General features: G+C 49.2%; 1 protein-coding gene across 1 annotated transcript in view; it reads left to right on the top strand.

The window, feature by feature from the left end:
- Positions 1-403: 403 nt before the first annotated feature.
- Positions 404-18,802, top strand: part of FAT2 (FAT atypical cadherin 2) — a 59,441-nt gene continuing 41,042 nt past the window's right edge. Inside the window, exons 1-3 of the mRNA XM_040605012.1 lie at positions 404-541; positions 12,849-16,134; positions 16,589-16,903. Of these exons, the coding sequence (XP_040460946.1) occupies positions 12,870-16,134; positions 16,589-16,903 (3,580 nt within the window). The 5' untranslated portion in view covers positions 404-541; positions 12,849-12,869. The remainder of the gene's footprint in view (positions 542-12,848; positions 16,135-16,588; positions 16,904-18,802) is intronic.

Here is an 18,802-nt window from a genome sequence, read left to right as displayed (position 1 = left end):
CATCTCTCCTTGCAACACCCACCTGGACGCTAGTTAAAAACAATCTTCGGGTTTTTCAGGTGTGTTGGGGGGATTTACCTGACATATTCTGCTCCCCCCACACACACCCCTGCAGTCGAGGTCCTGGATTTCATGGCAATACTAGTTAATCTAACAGTAAAAAGCTCTGCAATTATTTGGCTCTAAGGCTTGGGTCCTTGCCCAGTTCTGACATACACACACACACAAGTTCACTTCTTCAGCAAGGGAGCAGGCGATGCCTCTCCTCTTCCTCCTCCTCCAGCCCGTCACAGAAGGGCTGGCTCTTCAGCAAGAGAGTTCCACCTCCTGCAACTTTCTCCCTCGCTGCTCTCAACCTGTGCTGCCGGACTTTCAACCAGCAAAACCCCTTCTTGCAGGAATTTCTCCAAGCCCTCTCCTCTGATTTGCAAGCACCATGGACCCCCAGCAGCCGGCGAGGTGCTGCTGCGGGAAAGGATTTTCAGCGGTGAGAGCAGAGAGGCAGTAAACTTCAGGAGAGGTCTCTCTCCTGTTGCAACAGGTAAGGCACGCTGCTCGCTGGTGTGGGAAGGTGAAATGACTCAGGGAGCAGCCTGTATGGCATGGATGGAAGAAGGCATGGAGGATGCAGAGATTATGAAACTGCTTTTGCATGTGAATAACTTTTGCTGGAAACAGCTATATCGTAAAGACAGGGCTTTGGGATGCGAAGGCAAAGCCTTTCATCTTTTCCTCCCTTCTGGCAGCTTTAGTATGGATGGTTATAGAAGGAGCCAGGGAAAGCTTCAGCTGTGTTTGCACAGAGTTTGCATCTGGTCTTAGCTGGGAAACTTTAACGTGCTGCAGCCAGTGCAAGCAGGTGGGCTCCACGTAGCAAACACGAATGCCAGGCTGCTGAGCAAGGCAGGCGGGGAGAGACTGAACAGAGAAGCACTCCAGGTGTCTGAACAGGGCAGGATTTCTGCAAGGAGTGTGCTTGTGCTGGCATAAATGGATGTGCTGCTGCGGGAACAGTGATGGCGTCTGGCTTCAGGCTCGGTTGTTGGCTGTGTACATCCTCACTAACTGGGGTCAGGCAGTACCACTCCAAGCTCTGTCTCCATTATGTTCCCCATTAAGCCACTTCCATTGTCACTTCCAATTTGGCTGCGCCTTGGGGATCCCCGAGTGTCGGCACGGTGCTGGTGTTTCGCAGCCCGGCATCGCAGTACGGCCAGGCACAAGCTCCTTGCTGACCTGGTCCTCCTCCACGACAGGCAGCAGAGCTGGGGAGCTGGAGCAAGAGCCACCGCTCCTGCTTCACACGGGAGCGCGTGTGAAAACGTGTGCGTTTGCATCAGTACAACTTTGTTCACTATCAGGTGCCTGGTGGCACAATAAGTTGAAATCCCAGAGCAAGTCCAGTCCCAGGTCAGGGTGTACAAGAATTATTTCCTGTGCATGTGTGTGGCGCCGAGAAAAAGAGGTGAAAATACAGGGAGGGCAGCCTGGGCACTTGGAGCAAACTGAGCCCTTCCAAACAGCAGTTATCAGCTAATCAGCCTCACAGGGAATTAAAGGCAGACTTTGTGGAGTGCAGCACTCCAGAGGGGCAAAGATCAGCTGTCACAGGACAGGGGCTGCTTCAGACAAAACACTTCAAAAAAGCTGGCGCTTACTTGGGTTTGCTGCTGCGAAGGGCTGAGAGTTTCCAGGATGTGTGGAAAGGTGGGCTGTGCGGCGGCCGGAGCTGGGCAGGCGGCTTTGCCAGGGCAGGCAGAGCTGTGGGTGACAGGCTCCCGCTTTGCCTGAGGTGCCTGGGTCCAGGCAGGGGGGCATGGAGCCCACTGCATCCTCCGCTCCGGCATTCAGAGGGGCAAAAAGTGGGCACGGGATGCATGGGGAGCTGCCACAGCTCTCCAGGCTGTCAGCTAGAGAGACCTGGGAGGTTATCGGAGCCTCGGGACAGAAAGCAAACAGTCTGTATCAGCTCCTGAGGAAGGCTGGGCTGTCTCGGTATTCGGGGAGGCAAGATCACTGAGCTTGGTATCGTGCACCTTTATCATCTCCTAACGTGCAGCGCACCTCACCTTATCGGGAACAGTTCAGGGACATCCGCCTGTCTGATAAGTCACTGGGGTTCCCGAGGGACTGAGCAGGCAAGAGGTTTCTAACCCAGGCAGGGGCTTCAGTCTCTCTGCTCCTCCCCACCTGATTGTTGGGCTCTAACATGCCCCATAACATGGCAATAGCAAACCCAACCACCCTACCCACAGACGGGAGAGAGCAGCAGGATCTGCTCCTCTCCTGAGTCTTGCCCTCAGCTACAGCTTGCACCGTGAATGCATTTCAAATCCCAATGCTCTCAGAAACCCGTGCGTCTCCCAGCCCTCCAAACAAACAAGCATCATTCATGTACGAAGGGAGAGTTCAAAGGAAGCGTAACACCTGGAATCAAACATCTGTTAGAAGCTAATGCATTTTGCATCCTACGCTCCTGCCAACTGCTCCAAGGCAAGTCCTAAAGGATCATTCCAGCTACCTCCGTGCTGCAGAAATGGCATTCCCTGCTCTGTACACCTCACTTTGTTTTTCGCCACGTGTGGAGTATGCGAGTGCAGCTGCACATTGAGTAGTAGTGGGCTTTCCTCTGCATCATGCCCAAGCATAAGAGGATTTAATACCCTCAGCCTTTTTTTTTTTCTTCCCCCTCTTCTCCTTTTTAAACTGGGTTGGCAACACTGATGCTCCATTGTCTATTAGCAAGCTGATTTGCTGAGCAAGCAATTTTTCCTCTCAACCACACTTTTTTCCTTGGCAATGGGGCAGGTACTGGTTTATTAGCAAAGAAACTTTCTTTCCTAATTCTTGGAAGGAGGAGCTCCAGGGAGGGGCAGGCTGCAAGGGCTGTTAGGAAGGTTTGTAGTTCAGAAATGAACAAACAGCAGGTCTGAAGCAAACCAAAGGAAGTTAGGTGTGTGTTTTTTCTTTTTTTTTTTCCACACAGAGAGCACAATTAAATTCTGGAAGACATTGCCACAGGATATTGCAAAGGCCAAAAGTGTGCTTGGCTTCAAACAAGGCTTCGATCCATTTGGGATGGATAGCTCTGGTAGAGAGTATTAAATGCAAAAGCCCAAGAACAACCATGTACTTGCACCAAAGCTGGAAAGTAAGATAAAGAGCAAGTTACATGTGCCTTGTTTCTTACGCTCCTCCACTAAGCAATCAAAACTGGCCATGTTGGGAGAGAGATTCCAGAGACATGGCCAAGTGTGACTATTGTAATGTTCTTATGTTCTGGGACTATTTTGGACTGACCAGGTTGTACCTTGGATAGGTGCTGTGACTCAGGCAGCCTGGGATACACTGGTTATGCCATTAATAGATACTCCATATGGCTCAGGTTGACAGGGACATTGCGTGCCCAGCCTGGTGTCTGGTTGTCACAGGTGCCACACACAGCATCCTCACACAGCTGCCTGCTGCGCAGAGGTGTTGGTATGGCAAGAGCTTTCAGAGATGCATTTCACTAGACAGCCTGGGGTCAGAGGCAGCTGGGGGTGTAACGAGAGCTGACAAGGACATGCTGTGGCAATAAGACCAGCCTGGGCAAACATGGCTGTCTCTTGGGGTTAATCTTTTCTCCAGTGAAATTCTGAGCTCCCCAGGCCAGGGCCTGGCTTTGCATCAGCTTCTATGGATACTGCAGAGGAGGCGGGCTGCTGTAGGCAGGTTTCCTGAGGGCAGGTGGGTCTGGGAGCAGAAGGTTTTCTATCAGTTTGCGGGTATCTCTTTGCATACAATGAATGTCTGCTGCAGGGAATTTCTGTGGCACAGCTACTGGCATACTGACCAGCCATCCTTTTACAAGGGAGGATCGTGCCCTGATCATCTCATTCATTCTGTCTTCTGTGTCCTTACGGTGCCTTGGAACACAGGAGAGGGATTGGGAGGGAGCTGCAAAAGGCAGACAGATGGCAACAGAGTGAAAGAGGCTGCAGGCAGAGCGGAAAGCTGCTCTGTGTGCTCACCTTCAGGCACCAGAAGGGAGAGACCAGCAGGGTGCTGGGCCAGGGAATGAGAAGATCTTCATATCAGTGCCCGGACAGGTCTGCAGGTGAATGAGAATTACCTGACAGGAGAGCAAAAGGTGAGGGAGGAGGCACAGTGGCCAGGGCTGTGCTGCAGGGCAGAGAGAAGTCGAGCAGTACTCATCCTGCTGAGTGCCAGAGCTCCTCACCTGCATCCAGAGGGGCACGTGGTCCCTCACTCAGCTCTTCATGCCAAGATGCTCTTGGACTCCTTCCCAACCAATTTTACTGATCATAGAATAGCATGTATGTTCCCCACAGGGAATCACAGAAAGGGCATCAAAGGACTACCAAACCTCAGGTGATGTAACCAGTGTCCTTGCAAACATCGAGCTAAGGTGCCAATAAGGACTTGCAGGGTCAAACAGAGCAGGGTTGGAGCCCCTTCAAACACTGGGCAGAGCTACTCCTCTCTCCAGGTTGCAGTGGGAGCTGAGCCCAGTCTAGATCCACAGCGCTGGTGGGTCAGATAGGAGTTGTGTGCTGGGATCCCAGAGAAGATCTCACAGGCTTTGCAGCACCTAAATAAACAGCTGTTTTGCGAGCAGCAGAATTCATGAAGCTTGGTTGCCTGGGGCGCACTCTCTTGCGTGGATTCTCTGATGTCTAATAATCAGGTTGGGCTCACATTAGAGCCTTTTCTTCCAGCTGGGAGTCCTAATTTGGACTTCTCTCCTCTCTCCTGATGCTTTTCACAAGCTTGTGCAAACCTAACTCCTTTCAAGTCTTTACCTATCTGGTTAAATTTGGGTGAAAATGGCCAGTGGATCCAAAAGGTACAGAGGGGTATTGAAAATGTGGTTCCACACACCAGCTTCCCTCAGCAGTCTCCAGACAGGGGAATGATTATCAGTGCAAGATAATTTGCATCCCAAGCATGAGGAAGATGTGAAGGTTCAGTATGAGTTCTGGCAGGAGAAAGCAATCAAGAAAGAACCCAGGATCTTTTGTGCGCTCTCACAGCCTGTGCTGATGGTCACGGCATGCCTGCTGAGCCAGCTAGTCACAGTGACCAAGGTACGTGGCCCTTGGCACTAACAGCCTCCATGGAAGCTGAATCGCAGAGAGAGAGGCTCATGGTCCCAGTAGCCCCAGAGCTGGGGCACACTCATGTGAGTACCTGGCATGCTGCAGCTGGTTCTTTTGACCAAACTGTTTGGGCTGCTGCACCACAGCTCCCAGCTCCTGGGCCCCTCGCACCCTGCCTGGTGAGCAGCTCCCACTGAGCCCCCTTCCCACCGGCACTGCCCATCTCCAGCCCCCAGGCAGGGCTGTTTCTTTTCACAGGCAACAGGTTCCCCACTCCCACCAGAGCCACCAGTGGGATCTACTGTTTCTTCCCCATCTCCTGGCTGCCATCCTTGGCCAAAAAGACACTCACCACCCTCCAGCACCTCCCTGGTTATCTCTGCAATGGCAGCTTCTGGACCATAGGCAGGATTTATCCCCTTGCTGCTGATAACTGGGGAAGGCAAGAAGTGATCAGTGAGGAGGGAAAAGTAGCTGATCTTTTCAGGGAAGACCAGAGGAAAAGGATTAGGAGCAACATATAAGGATTCAGCTTCCCCCTGCCCTTGGCACAAGCAGGTCAACCTCCCTGATGTCTTTCTCTGGGACAGCAGCCAAGCAGTTGGCACTGCAAGGTTCCCTCGCCCCCAGACCTCCTCCAACAACCCCAACCCCCCCCCCCCCCCCCCCCGAGGGCTCCACAGCTCTGGAGCTGCGTGACTAACTCTTGCTCTAGAACGATGTTGCAATGCCAAGACAGATAAAGATCACTGACCCTCATAACTCTACGAGGAGTTCAAGCCTGTTCAAGTTCCCTTGTGCCTAACAGACAAGCTCCTGGAGGCTTACAACGACAGAGAAACCTCAGCTATGTGACATATCTAAGCCAGGCTGAGGTGTTGGCAGCAGTACAAAACCAGGCTCTCGCTGGGTTCCTCACAGAACATTGGACAGAAATTCACATTGCAGGTGGAAAGGTGACAAGAGAAAACCTTCAGCTTCACGTACAAGGTGATTGATGCTTTGCTCATGGACAGAGGATGGCTTGGAGGCAAAGACACGTACTGCCCGCTTGCTCCAGTAGTGGAGCAAACCAGGGCAGCAGGTAAAGCAGCAAGGCACAACCAAAGCCATGAGGATGGGGCAATGGGCAAGAGGTCCTAGAGGAAAGGAGGTGAGCAGCTGGCTGGAGGAGGCCACAGTAAGAAGTCATGGAGAAAGGTGCCTTTAGAGCCAGTCTGGATCTGAGCGTCCAATTTCTGATCAACTAGCACAGTGACAAAGATGGCAAAAGCACTCAACTGTGTGGGAGAAGTAGCTGCACATCCACATAACTCAACACTTCCCAGCCGCCCTTCCCATGTGGATGACCATCCCTCTCTTTCCTCTCCTGCTCAACTAATCCTCATCTCGCACATCTGCCTTCACCACTGCAGGGACAGTGTCCCACCACACTCCTGCTGTCAGCCCTGAACAGTGGTCCTAGCAGGACCCCTCGCAGGTCCGCTGGCTGCAGCGGGCTAGACCCAGGGAAGGCAGCGCTGTCTCAGAATGAAGCATTTTTTTTACCAACCCCTGCAACAATGCAGCCTGACTAGAGAAAAAGGGTGTCCCAGCACCATGCCAGGCCTACCAACCTGGGGCCTAGATTGCCCCGCACAAGTCAATGACTCACAGGCTTCCCCCAACCCCCTTCAAGAGAGTCTTCTGTTCCTCCAGCACCCCTCAGAGGCTGCCTGTTCAAGCTCCCCTGTGTTAAAGTGCCTGCTGGCTCAACTGGCAGATGATGGGAGGCTCATCTCTGTGGTGCTCATAGAACTGCATCCGTTCTGCTCAGGGACACAGGTGTGACCCCCTGCCACGCAGAGCAAGAGTCATGGCTTCGCTCACCAGCATGATGCTCATCAGTCCCGTGGTTTTCCATGGCTCTGCAGCAGAGCAGCCCATGGTACAGCCCACCCCATCAGCACACAGCCACTTTACCACCAGGAACGGAGCTGAACCATGGAATTGTTACAGTGCAGCATCCAGGCACTGCCCACAGGCCACCTGCCATGTGACAGGAGCAGCATTTCACAGGTCACTCCAAGCAAAGGCAGAACTCGGTTGTAAAAGTCACACACACCAGGTTTTAAATGATCAGCCGCCTTGCTCCAGGCTGTCTAGCAATCTGGAAACGATTTCCAAAGGTCTATCCAAGCCATTTGGAGACTGGAAAGTTGAGATGGGGAAGGAACAGCCCAACTGCACCCTGGTGGAATCTGCAAGTCCAGCAAAAAGCTGTACCCACACTAATACAGCCCCCAAGCAGGCTGGTGCAAAACACAGCTCTGCAAACATTAGCCCTAAGAAAACCATCTACAGGCACTGGAAAACCCCAAGATACATTATTGAAGGAAACACCAGGGGCTCTTTTCATTAGTTTTCTGGCTTTGTGTAGTAGCTCCAGGATGTATTTCTTCTGCTTCACTACAACACCAAGCAGAGACTGCACAACCAAATGCCGAAGCAGGATCTCCAAGGACAGCACCAGCCAGGATTCAGCATCCCATTCAGAGGAGCTCCGACGAGATCATGGGAACAGCTCTGTGCCATGGCTTGGGAAGGGACGGGATTGTTTGTTTTCTTGGACTCTGAGAAACAGTTCAAAAAACACCCATCTCCCCACTGAATTTAAACCCCCCAAGCCCAGCTTTGTAAATGACCAGCAGGGAACTCGCCAAAACTGAGCAAGGCGCTGAATGGAAAAGGACCCAATTCCTACCAGCATTGCTGTGACAGAGGAGAGAGCAAGCATTAATCGAGCAGCCCAGCCCCTGCACAGGCTGCACACGGGTTATCTCACAGACACGGCTCAACACCTGTACAAGAAGTATACTTTTTCTTCAGTGACTTTCCAACATTACCACCCCAGGGACTGCTTTTTGGTTGATCCCATTTGGCAGGTGGCTGCCAGGATACTGCCCCAGCTAAAGCCCTTCTGCTTGGCTGCCAGCCAAGCCAGGAGAAGACCCAATGCCTATTTGCTTTCCCAAAGCCTCGTACCCACCATCTTACGTGATTTACTTCCTTTGCTCTCCATCTCTGTTCCCCAATGACCATAGAAATTCAGACCCACCATTAAACTGCCCCATCATTGCGTATGCAAACAAACAAGCACATCTCCCTTCTGACCCCCAAGCTCCTAGGGTTGTAGCCTTCAACAAAGACATTGATGTGATTAGGGACAGTTTTGTTCGGTACCTATCCTGTGTGGGGAGGCTGTTTCTTGTGGAGAAGAGAAAGAAAAAGAAAAAATAAAAAGGAAAACGAGTGGAAAGGGGAGGTAGAGGGAAGAGAGCAAAAGAGAAAGAAAGTAAGAAGGAGTTTGGGATGAATGCTGGCAAAAGAAGGGAAGCATTGTCCTTATTCTCCCATGAAAATGATGGTTTTTCTCTAATCTTCTGATCTCAAAACTTTGGGCCAAGCTCCCCCCCAGCTACCAAAGGGAATGCTGCTCTTAGTGCACTCAGCACTTGCTTTGTTTTGTGTTTTGGGTTTTTATTGCTTTCAAATGCTCCTCTTGAGGGGAACGGAAAGGTGGGGCTGGGGCCACACCTGCTTCCTGGCAGGCTGCAGCACTTTTCTGCTATATGGCAAACAAACACAGCAGCCCGCACATCACAGGAGACCCCTGGGAAGACCCCCACAGAGGACACCACCACCACCCCCCAGGCCATGCCCCAGCCGCTTGCCTCAGCCAGCCGGAGTAGCCATGCCCTGCACCGATTCCCCCAAAACACCCACATCCACGGCCTCCCCACGCACACACTTTGAACCTCAGTGCCATGTTTATTCCTTCATTTCAAACCAACAGATTTGGGCATGCCTTTGACAGAGGATCACAATTTGGATGTTAAATTTAGACGCGCGCTTAGACTCTGATTAGAGATACACTGAGTGTTTACTTGCTCTTTGGGGAGTTTGCATCTACAGAGCTAAGGGCAAAGCCCCTCCAGGCTCTCTGATCCTCGCCTGGTGATTAGAAGAGGAGGCTGAATCACCACATAATGATGCCCTGGTATTTCCCTCAGTCGGGAGCGTGCCTTACCTTCTTCACTCCATCCCACTGATGGGCTTTCTCCAACGCATCTGTCTCCCCACATGCAACCAGCTCCAGGAGGGCATCCGTGCCCAGGGGAAGCAGACAGCTTTCAGGAGCAGAAATAACTGATCCCATGAGATGAGGGACAAGAGGCAGGTGAGGGTGTTTAAGTGTTCAATGTTTGCAGCTGATCTGGCAGCCCTGCAGTGGGCAAGGCTGTTGTCACAGGTGCGGTGGATCATGTGCTAATTACTGGCAGCACAAAGACATGGGGTAGCACAGCTCAAAAAACCAGGAAAAATGTTACTTCTCATCTACAGGACGTATCTGTTGCAAGTGCAGTTGATTTCACCCAGTTTCAACATGGAGGTCCTTGAATTCCATTGCAAGGGTCTTTGAACTTGGCAGTGCTGGCTCTCCTTAGCAGCCACCAATATCTGGCGTCTGAAGGGATAGTAAATTGATTTTATGCACAGCTTTCCCACCCCCAGTACAAGTCATAGAAATCCACCTCATTTCTGCTCGTCCGTTACTGTCACCATCCAGGGGTGGTTCTTGCTGGGCTTCCCCTGGAGCTGAGCCAAGGCAGTAATTATCCAGATTTGCCCTCTGTTCAAAGCACTGTGCCCCATTCTTCTGCTGAGCTTCACCACAGCCTTTGGAAATGCCCCACTCCCACTTCTGGATGGTTTTGCACTGTGAATGTGATGTAAATGACCCCAGAAGCAGGAGACAGAGGCAGGGGCTGCACAGTTACCTCCTGGGAGATCTATCACTATTCAAATTACATTAAAACCATGCTGGAGAAAGAGAAACGAGAAGTCCAGTGCACCATTGTTTCCCAGTGCAACCTGCTAAAGAAGAAACTCCAGGCTACAAGTAGTAGGTGGTGGTTTCCAGTCCCAAGGTGGGAAGTTGCAAGCTTTTCTGAGAGCCCCAGGACACCCAGCTGGAATAGGCCAACTCTTAAAGAACATCAGTATCACCAACCCTCCCTGTCTTATTCTTTTACCAAAGGATAAAATAAGAGAGGACAAACATGGCCTTGTGTGGAACAATCAGTGATAGGATTTTGCAGCAATATTGGCATAGAAATTGTCCAAGCAGATGCACGTGCAGTATTAAAGGTGATGCAACAGCACATCTCAGAGCACAGGCAGTTGCTGTCAGGGGACATGACAGGCACTCTGTGCTAATGTTGGGGCTTTGGGCGTGGGTGCTGCCATAAAGAGAAACTATTAGACTTCAAAAGCTGATAGTGATGCCTCCTAGAAAAATCTCACTAAGTTCTAGCTGTGCCTTTCAGATCATCTCCAGAGGAAATGAAGCTTCTGCCTCATTCCCCATGTGTGTCTCCATCCCTCATAATAACTGCTGAAGCCATTGATTGCTTTCAGCCCAGCTTGTAATTGAGAGCAACACTCTCAGAAATATGAGGTCATGACAGGTTTTGCAAAATAATTAGCTGGACAGAGGAGTAAAACCCTGCTAATGCCCCCACAGAGATAAAAAAACAGCAATATAGGTGAAGCCCTTCTTAGACATCAGGAAATCTACAGGCAAGACTGAGGTTAAGTACATTCCAGGAGAGATTCAGAAGAAAGTTTGCATCTTGTTAAATGCCAGAAAACCCACTCCTTGCTCAAGGTTATCCTCCCATATTGAATAGCTGGTGCCCAAGAAGGCATGTGCTCTAGCTCCAGCTTTTCTTGTGGTTGTGGAGTTCATAACGTCTCTGCCTTGTGGGTTCTCTGATGTCTTATAAGAGATGAGTTCACATTGCCATTTCAGTACAATTCAATTAAAAAGTCAATTAGCCCAGATACAAAGTGATCGCGTTCATTAATTCTGCTGTTCATGGAACAGCATTGGGTTTTGTTGCTGTTTTATTCTGCTGTCTTGTTCTACTCTGAATTGTATGTGACTTTTCCTGCTCCACAGTCCTAGCAGACACACGCGCACGCAGCGTGCATACACCTTCTTTCCAGGTTCAGCAGTTGAAAATGTTGGAAGGGAGCAGCTCTAGGCAAGTCCCTACATGCTGCAAAACTCTTAAGTGCTGTTAAGTAACAAGCCAAGCTTTTAAGAACATGGTTTTCAACTTCTCAGAAGGAAACGCATACCTGTCTGGATCACCTAGTCCTGTCCTCCAAGATTTTCTTTCATTTGCTGTGCATTTGGGACTGTGTTGTATTTCCTAGAAGTCAAATGATGTCTTAAAAAAATGAGTCTGAATTTTGTCAAATCCAATTTGTGTTGACTTCTCTACAAATTCTGGTAGTTTCACTTCAGCTTCAGACCATTTGTTTCAAAAAGGAATGGCCACAGCAGGGAGGCTGCTGGATGGTTGGCATCTATTTGTGAAGGAAAAAAGGCTTTCAAGGAAGTACGAAATTTACAGCTTTGTATTTATCAGTAGTTAGGTATCTGAGTGAGAGAGCATGACACATATTGTTAGACTCTGATAATTTGTTCCTAACATTCGACTTGACTTATAAATTGAACTGGTTCTGGCTTTTAAAGAGATGAGTCTTGAAAAAGTGTCTGGAAAAACAAGTCTTCCCTGTTTAAATTAGGAAGGTGCCAAATGACTGGCAGGTACTTGATATATAATTTAAATATAAAAGAGGAAGAAACAGTTCTAGATAAAGATCTCCTGGGATATCTAGGGGAAATATATGCACCTATATTTAGCTTATCCCTGGTTTCAACCCCTAAATGCACACACAGCAGCATGCACTTCGCTTTTGAAAAGAACAAGCCTTGATCCTTTAACAAGCTCCACAAAGCTTGCTAATATAGTTCCATCCTCGTTAATCACGTATTTGCTCCCAAGTTCCTTCTTTGATACACCTTGCTCACAGAGATAAATCACGGAGCCGCAGATGTTCAGGAGTTGTTAGAGAAGGAAGTTGATGGCGGGTGGTCATGGACGGCAGATCCTCTGCAGGAATCCTGACCCTGGGGCTTTGCCGTGAGAGAGGAGGAACCAGAGAGATTCCTCAGCAGCTGAGGGTGACATGGTCAAAGTGTCTTGCTAGAAATCTGCTCTTTCAAGCAATGGAGAGGAAGCACCCAGGGTCAGACCCACAAATCAGAAGAACTTTGCAGTAACTGAGCTACAAATTGACTAGGACCTAAGTTGTTGGGCATCTCTGCTGGGGAAGGAAAACAGATTGCTGTAGCAGAGGGAAAGGAAAGAGAAGACAAGCCATGGGGAGAGAGATCAAATCACGGTTTGTATATTGGTTTTTGAAAACACTTTGCAAGAACTTGTGTGGAGAGAGAAGCTGGGATGGAAAGGGGAGGATGGAGAAACAGAAGTGAGATTTGGATTGGGCGTGGAGAGTTAAAAAATGCTGTTTGACCAGGGAGAAGGCAGAATGAAGGAAGGGAAAGATCGCCGGCAGAATAGGAAGTCAGCCTGATCTTGCATGGCTCTTCGCATTTTTGCCCTCTACTATGGCAAAAACAGAAGGAAAATGAATGGATCTGAACGAGCATGGGAATGTGGGAGAACAGGTGTCTCACTGGGACAGAGGGAAGAAGAGCTGAGCCAACAACTGCATCACCAAGGGCCAGGGTAGAGAGAGCAAGGAGGTGGGGCTGAGCCCATGGGGACTTTGTCTCTAACACAGTGGTCTTAATAAAAATTACCAATGTTCTTCCTTTGGCACCTGCAGGACCCAAGGAGACACCACACCATGGAAGTCACTATCAGGAGGCACTTCCTGAGTTTTGCTGTTTTCCTGATGCACTGTGTGGTCCGCAAGGCGAGCTGTGAGAAAGGCAACATTTCCCCTCTGCACTTCACCCACTTCTTCTACAATGCCACCATCTACGAGAATTCAGCCCCCAAGACCTACGTGGAGAGCTACGTCAAAATGGGTATTTACAAGACAGACCCTGAGTGGGACATCAGATACAGAATAGTTTCTGGAGACAACACCGGTCTCTTTAAAACGGAGGAGCACGTGATTGGGGATTTCTGCTTCCTGAGAATAAGAACCAGGAGCAGCAACACAGCTCTTTTAAACCGGGAGGTCAAAGACAGTTATATGTTAATAATCAAGGCCACAGAGAGCACCTTTGCCTATGAAGCCTGGGCCAAAGTCTTGATCCACATTCTGGACAGAAATGACTTGAAACCTCTCTTTTCACCCCCCTCCTACAAAGTGTCCATCAGAGAAGACATTCCTCTGAAAACAGTTGTCAGCATCCTCAGCGCCACTGACGCTGATGCTGGCCAGAACGCCGAGTTCTATTATGCCCTCAACACCAAGTCCGACCTATTCACCGTCCACCCCACCACAGGAGCTGTTATGACCACACGCAGGCTGAACAGCACCCATCGAGGCAGGCACAACCTGCAGGTGTTGGCTGTGGACAGAATGAGAAAGATCACAGAGGGAAATGGCTTTGGGAACTTGGCTAGTCTCATGATCCAAGTGGAGCCATCTGCCAGGAAACCTCCCTCTATCTCCTCAGTGAAGGTGACGCCACCTGACTCAGCCGAAGACTTTCTCTATGCAACTCTGTCTGTAGAAAGTGGTGACTCAGAAACAGGGATAGACTCAGTTGACTTTGTGGATGGAGATCCAGGAAGACATTTCAAAGCCATCAAATCCTACTTTGGGAGCACTGAGTTCCTGATTGTGTCAACCAAAGAGATCAACTGGCTACTTTACCCATTTGGTTTCAACCTCAGTCTGCAAGCCAAGGACAAGAGCAAGCCACCACTGTTCTCTCCTATTAGAGTTATCCATATACCTCCCTCCAAGTATGTCTCTGCCCGGTTTGAGCAAGAAGTGTACCGGGTCCAGCTCAGTGAATTTTCCCCAGCTGGAAGCCAGGTCGTTATGGTGAAGATCACACCAGTCTTCCCAAATCTGAAATATATTTTGAGACCTACTCCTGACAGCACAAGCTTTAAAATCAATCCTCACACTGGACTGATAACTACAGTCAAAGCAATGGACTTCCATGAGCAGTCTCATTTTGAACTTGAAGTTACAACCGTAAATGGTCACACATCCACAACTGTTGTCATTGACATCACTGACTGCAATAATCATGCTCCAACTTTTAGTCAGTCTTCATACCGTGGGGCCTTTGATGAAAATGTTCCTCCTGGTACCAGTGTCTTAACAGTAAGGGCTACAGATGAAGATGAAGGAGACAATGGCTTTGTCACCTACTCCATAGCCAACCAGAAACCAGTTCCCTTTGTCATTGACCCCTATTCTGGCATCATTTCCACCTCCAAGTCGATGGACTATGAGTTGATGCAGAGATGGTATCATCTGCGAGTGTGGGCATCAGATTGGGGCTCACCCTTCCGCCATGAAACAGAGGTGTACGTCTCCCTCATGCTGAGCAATGTCAATGACAATGCTCCTGTGTTTGAGAAGGCGAGCTGCAGTGGCACCATCCCACGGGATTTTCCTGTTGGGAACCCTGTGGCCACAGTCTCTGCAATTGACAGTGATGAGCTGCAGCACATCAAATATGAAATCAAGTCTGGCAATGAGTTACAACATTTTGAACTGAATCCCATCTCTGGAGTAATATCCCTTAGAATATCTCTGCGAGACCTTCCTTCTGAACAGCCTCTTTTCTACTCTTTGAAAATAACTGCAACAGATGGGGAGAACTACGCTTTGCCAACGTCTGTAAATATCACTGTGGTCAGCCAAGGTGTCCCCATCAAAATGCAGTGTGAGGAAACAGGAGTCTTGAAACAACTGACAGAAACCATCATACACTCCATTGAGTCTCAGTCTCAAGGCCACGGGCAGGATGATGAAACATCTCTGAACTTGCATCTTATAAACCATAACGCTCCAAAGTTTGATGACGGCTTTCCACGATCTATTGATATCATAGAGACTGTTCCCATCAACTCAACTATTGCTGACCTTTCAGCTATTGATCCCGATACTGGTTTTAATGGAAAATTGGTCTATGTGATCTCAGATGGAAATGATGACAGTTGCTTTACCATCGACCTGGAACTAGGTCTCCTTCAAGTCCTTTCTCCTCTAGATCATGAACGAACCAGCTTCTACATTCTTAACATTACTGTGTACGACCTTGGCACACCACAAAAATCATCTTGGAAACTCTTGGCTGTGAATGTGTTGGATACCAATGATAACACTCCTAAATTCCCACAAGGTGCCTACTGGGTGGCAATACCAGAACATGTAGCAACAGGGACAACAATAGCTCAACTGAAAGCAGAAGATGCTGATACAGATGACAACGGGAGAGTAAAATATTCTCTCCTAACCCCCACTGATAAGTTTGCCATTAACAGTGTCACTGGAGAAGTGACAGTTACAGGTGCCCTGGATAGAGAATTGTGGCCTTGCTATGTGCTAAAAATAGAAGCTAGGGACCAGCCCAAAACCGGCTACCAGCTGTTCTCTGTTACAGATCTCATTGTGACTCTGGAAGATGTAAATGACAACACTCCGCAATGCCTCCCAGCCCTCAACAGTGTGAAGGTGCCGGAGGACCTGCCTGTGGGAACCATTCTCCTGTTTCTGGAGGCTTTTGACCCAGATGCTGGCTCTGGGGGTGAGGTGAGGTACAACCTCATTAATGATGAGGAGATGATGTTTCATGTGGATAAGCTGACCGGAGCACTCCGGTTGGAGAAGGAGCTGGACTATGAGAAGAAGGACTCTTACAATCTAACTGTGCAGGTCAGTGACGGTGGGAAGCCCTTCTCTCGCTCTTCCCTCTGTCACCTGGAAGTGAACATCGTTGATGTCAATGAGAACTTGCACCCACCACGCTTTGCCTCCTTTGTCTTCAAAGGCTGGGTGCAGGAGAACAGTCCTGAGGGCACATCAGTGATGATGGTCACAGCAAAAGACATTGATAAGGGGAAAGATGGCGAGGTTCAATATTTCCTCCGAGAGGGCACTGGCCTGTCTGTCTTCCTCATTGAAAAGGACACAGGTAATGGCAGCTTAGTTTAATGGTGTACCTTAAAGGCTTAAACTACATGCTGTGTTTGGCCTGATTCTTTGACCCAATAGAACATTTCTGTATTCTCTCTCTTTACACAGTTCCATGCATTCAGACCTTGCTTGCTTGTGCAGGGATGTACAATGTGCATCCCTGCATTTGGGGAGGAGCAAGCAGGGTTTGTCTCCTTAAAATAATGACAAATCAATATCTGTCCTCCCCCAAAATACCAAGGTCTTCTCTCTCACTTGTGTGCCAAATTACCCTCAGCACAAGCAAGCCCTCACCTTCCACACAATCTCACAGCCATACAAGGTTGGTGCAAGAACTTCTGTCTGCAGCAAAGGCCAGGAAGCAGACTAGAGACACAGACTGGTCTGGCACTAAGGCCAAAGTGGTCTGAGTTCCTTAAATCCCTCACAAGCACTTTCTGTCATTCTTCTAGGCACCATCCGGACTACAGGACCACTCGACCGAGAAGGAACGTCTCACTACTGGTTGACAGTGCTGGCCCTTGACCTGGGAACAATTCCTCTGTCTTCTGTGACTGAAATTTATATTGAAGTCACCGATACCAATGACAACCCGCCTCAGATGTCCAGACCTGTCTTCTATGCCTCTGTGATGGAGAATTCCCCACCGAACACATCTGTCCTTCAGCTTGATGCCTTAGATCCAGACTCTAGCTCAGAGGGAAAACTGACTTTTCATATCCTAACTGGAAATCCTCAAGGACTCTTCACCATCAACCTCATTACAGGTAAGACTGACCTAACTCAGCATCTGTTTTTGAGGTTTCCAAGTGCCCAGAGGATGTTGCATATTCAATATAAACAGCCCACACAGCTGCTTTTGTCACACCTTCCTTCTGCAGCAAAAGTCTCAGTCTCCAAATACACCATGTGGGGAGGCTAGGGATGGAAACCCTCAACCTGAGGGCTGCTATTTGCATCCAGATGGCTCTTAGAATGACACAAATGTGCTACTTGCAAAGCCCTAAACAGAGCCAAGCAGTCACTTTTAATCTTCCCCCTTATAAACAACTGCCCTTACTGCACAGCCTGAGCCAGGAAACACCCTGCTGGAGGTGACGATCTGCTCCTGAGACAGACCAAGGCAGGACTAATAAAAACGAATCCCACTGCACTTAAAGGCTCCACCCATTCTCTGGCACTATTAGTGTTCTAAGTGTAGTAAGCCTCTTCTGCCATCTTCCTAGACTGTATCTTTCATCTCAGGATTAATTACCAGATCTTTCAGAGCCATCAAAAACCCGCTGATGTTTTGTGTAAACAGCTTCCTCAAACTATCCCAGCAGAGCTGACATTGGGCCAGTCTGGCAAGGCAGGCTGTGCCGAGCCCGAGCCCTTCACGCCACCAGCTCCTGGGAGAAGAGGGAAGGGAGGGCACAGAGCCCGAGTATGGGAGAGGATTAATTGCACGACTTTGATCTCCTGCAGATGATAAAAGCAGTTCACCTACTGCAGCAGGATAGAAGCCTGCTCTCAGATGAGAAAGGAGCTGGGTGTATTGGAAAAGGCTGATGTAGCTCCCAATTACATGTTACCTGCGGTGTAATGGTCTCTGGCAGTCCTCTGCAGCTGGCTAGGAGCGGGGATGATTAGAAAGAAATTGTTAGGCTGAAACACTGAAATCCTTCTGGTTGCAAGAGATTCATAGGGTGTCTCTGTGTGGCACCATATAGGCACACCTGCAGATATCAGCTAGCTGTGACCACTGCTACACCCAGCTGTTTAGCCAGGTCAGGGCACTGCTCTGCATCCAGCTTTCCCACATAGTCCAAACTGTGCACAACTCAGACCCACAGACAGCTCACGCAAATGCAGGGCTCCACGGAGAGATGCCTTCAGAGGCCCCGTTTTACAAGACCACTGCCTTTTCCATGGGATGTGGACCAGAAACAGCTGTCAGGACACCAGCCTAGGCCCCGTCATCTGCTTGCACCCATGCACCCTGCAGGAAACTCAGCCTTTTCTGTGCTGCAGGCAGCAGGCAAAACTTCGACCCTAGTGGGAGTGCAGCCCTACAAAGCCAAGCTGCAAGGCTGTCGTCTCTTACGGTAAAATAAGCAACACTGGCAAAATCTGAACGTTTGCTGATGAGACACCCCACCTCTAAGCGAACCCTTTAATCCCATCTTGGACAAAAAAAGCTCTCTCGGGTATGAGTCATCTCCTATCCATCTCTCTCTACAGTCAGGTAATTTGCATGTGAAGAGTGATAAGTTTGTCAGTCCTGTAAGAAACTCATGAGCTGATCTTATCTCTTGGACAGTTGCTGGAGGTCTCTTTAAACCCTGAGCTTGGAGGTTGTTTAAGGACCTGCTTCCAAGCCTGATGAGGATTCACTTATCCGTTGTTTTGCTTGCATGTTACCCAAAAGAACAAATAATTGCCTGCAAACATTGGCATAAACTGAGCAGTTTATATCTTCATCTTACAGTATCTAAAGAGAAATCATTGTGCTACTACTGCCAGAAAGAATATCACAGCTTGTCTAAATTTCGGGGCTGTAGGCAGCTTATTGGAAACCCTGTGATATTTTCATTCTGCAGACAAGGGCATGCTAGTTGCTCCATTAAGTAGAATTAAAATACAATCTTTGGTCTCAGCCTGGTAGTGCAGCATTGGAAGATGAA

The sequence above is a fragment of the Falco naumanni genome, chromosome 8 (genome assembly GCF_017639655.2).
Source record: "Falco naumanni isolate bFalNau1 chromosome 8, bFalNau1.pat, whole genome shotgun sequence".
NCBI classification, from domain to species: domain Eukaryota; kingdom Metazoa; phylum Chordata; class Aves; order Falconiformes; family Falconidae; genus Falco; species Falco naumanni.
Note: the sequence above shows the minus strand (reverse complement) of the source record. Positions and strands in the feature narration are given on the sequence as shown.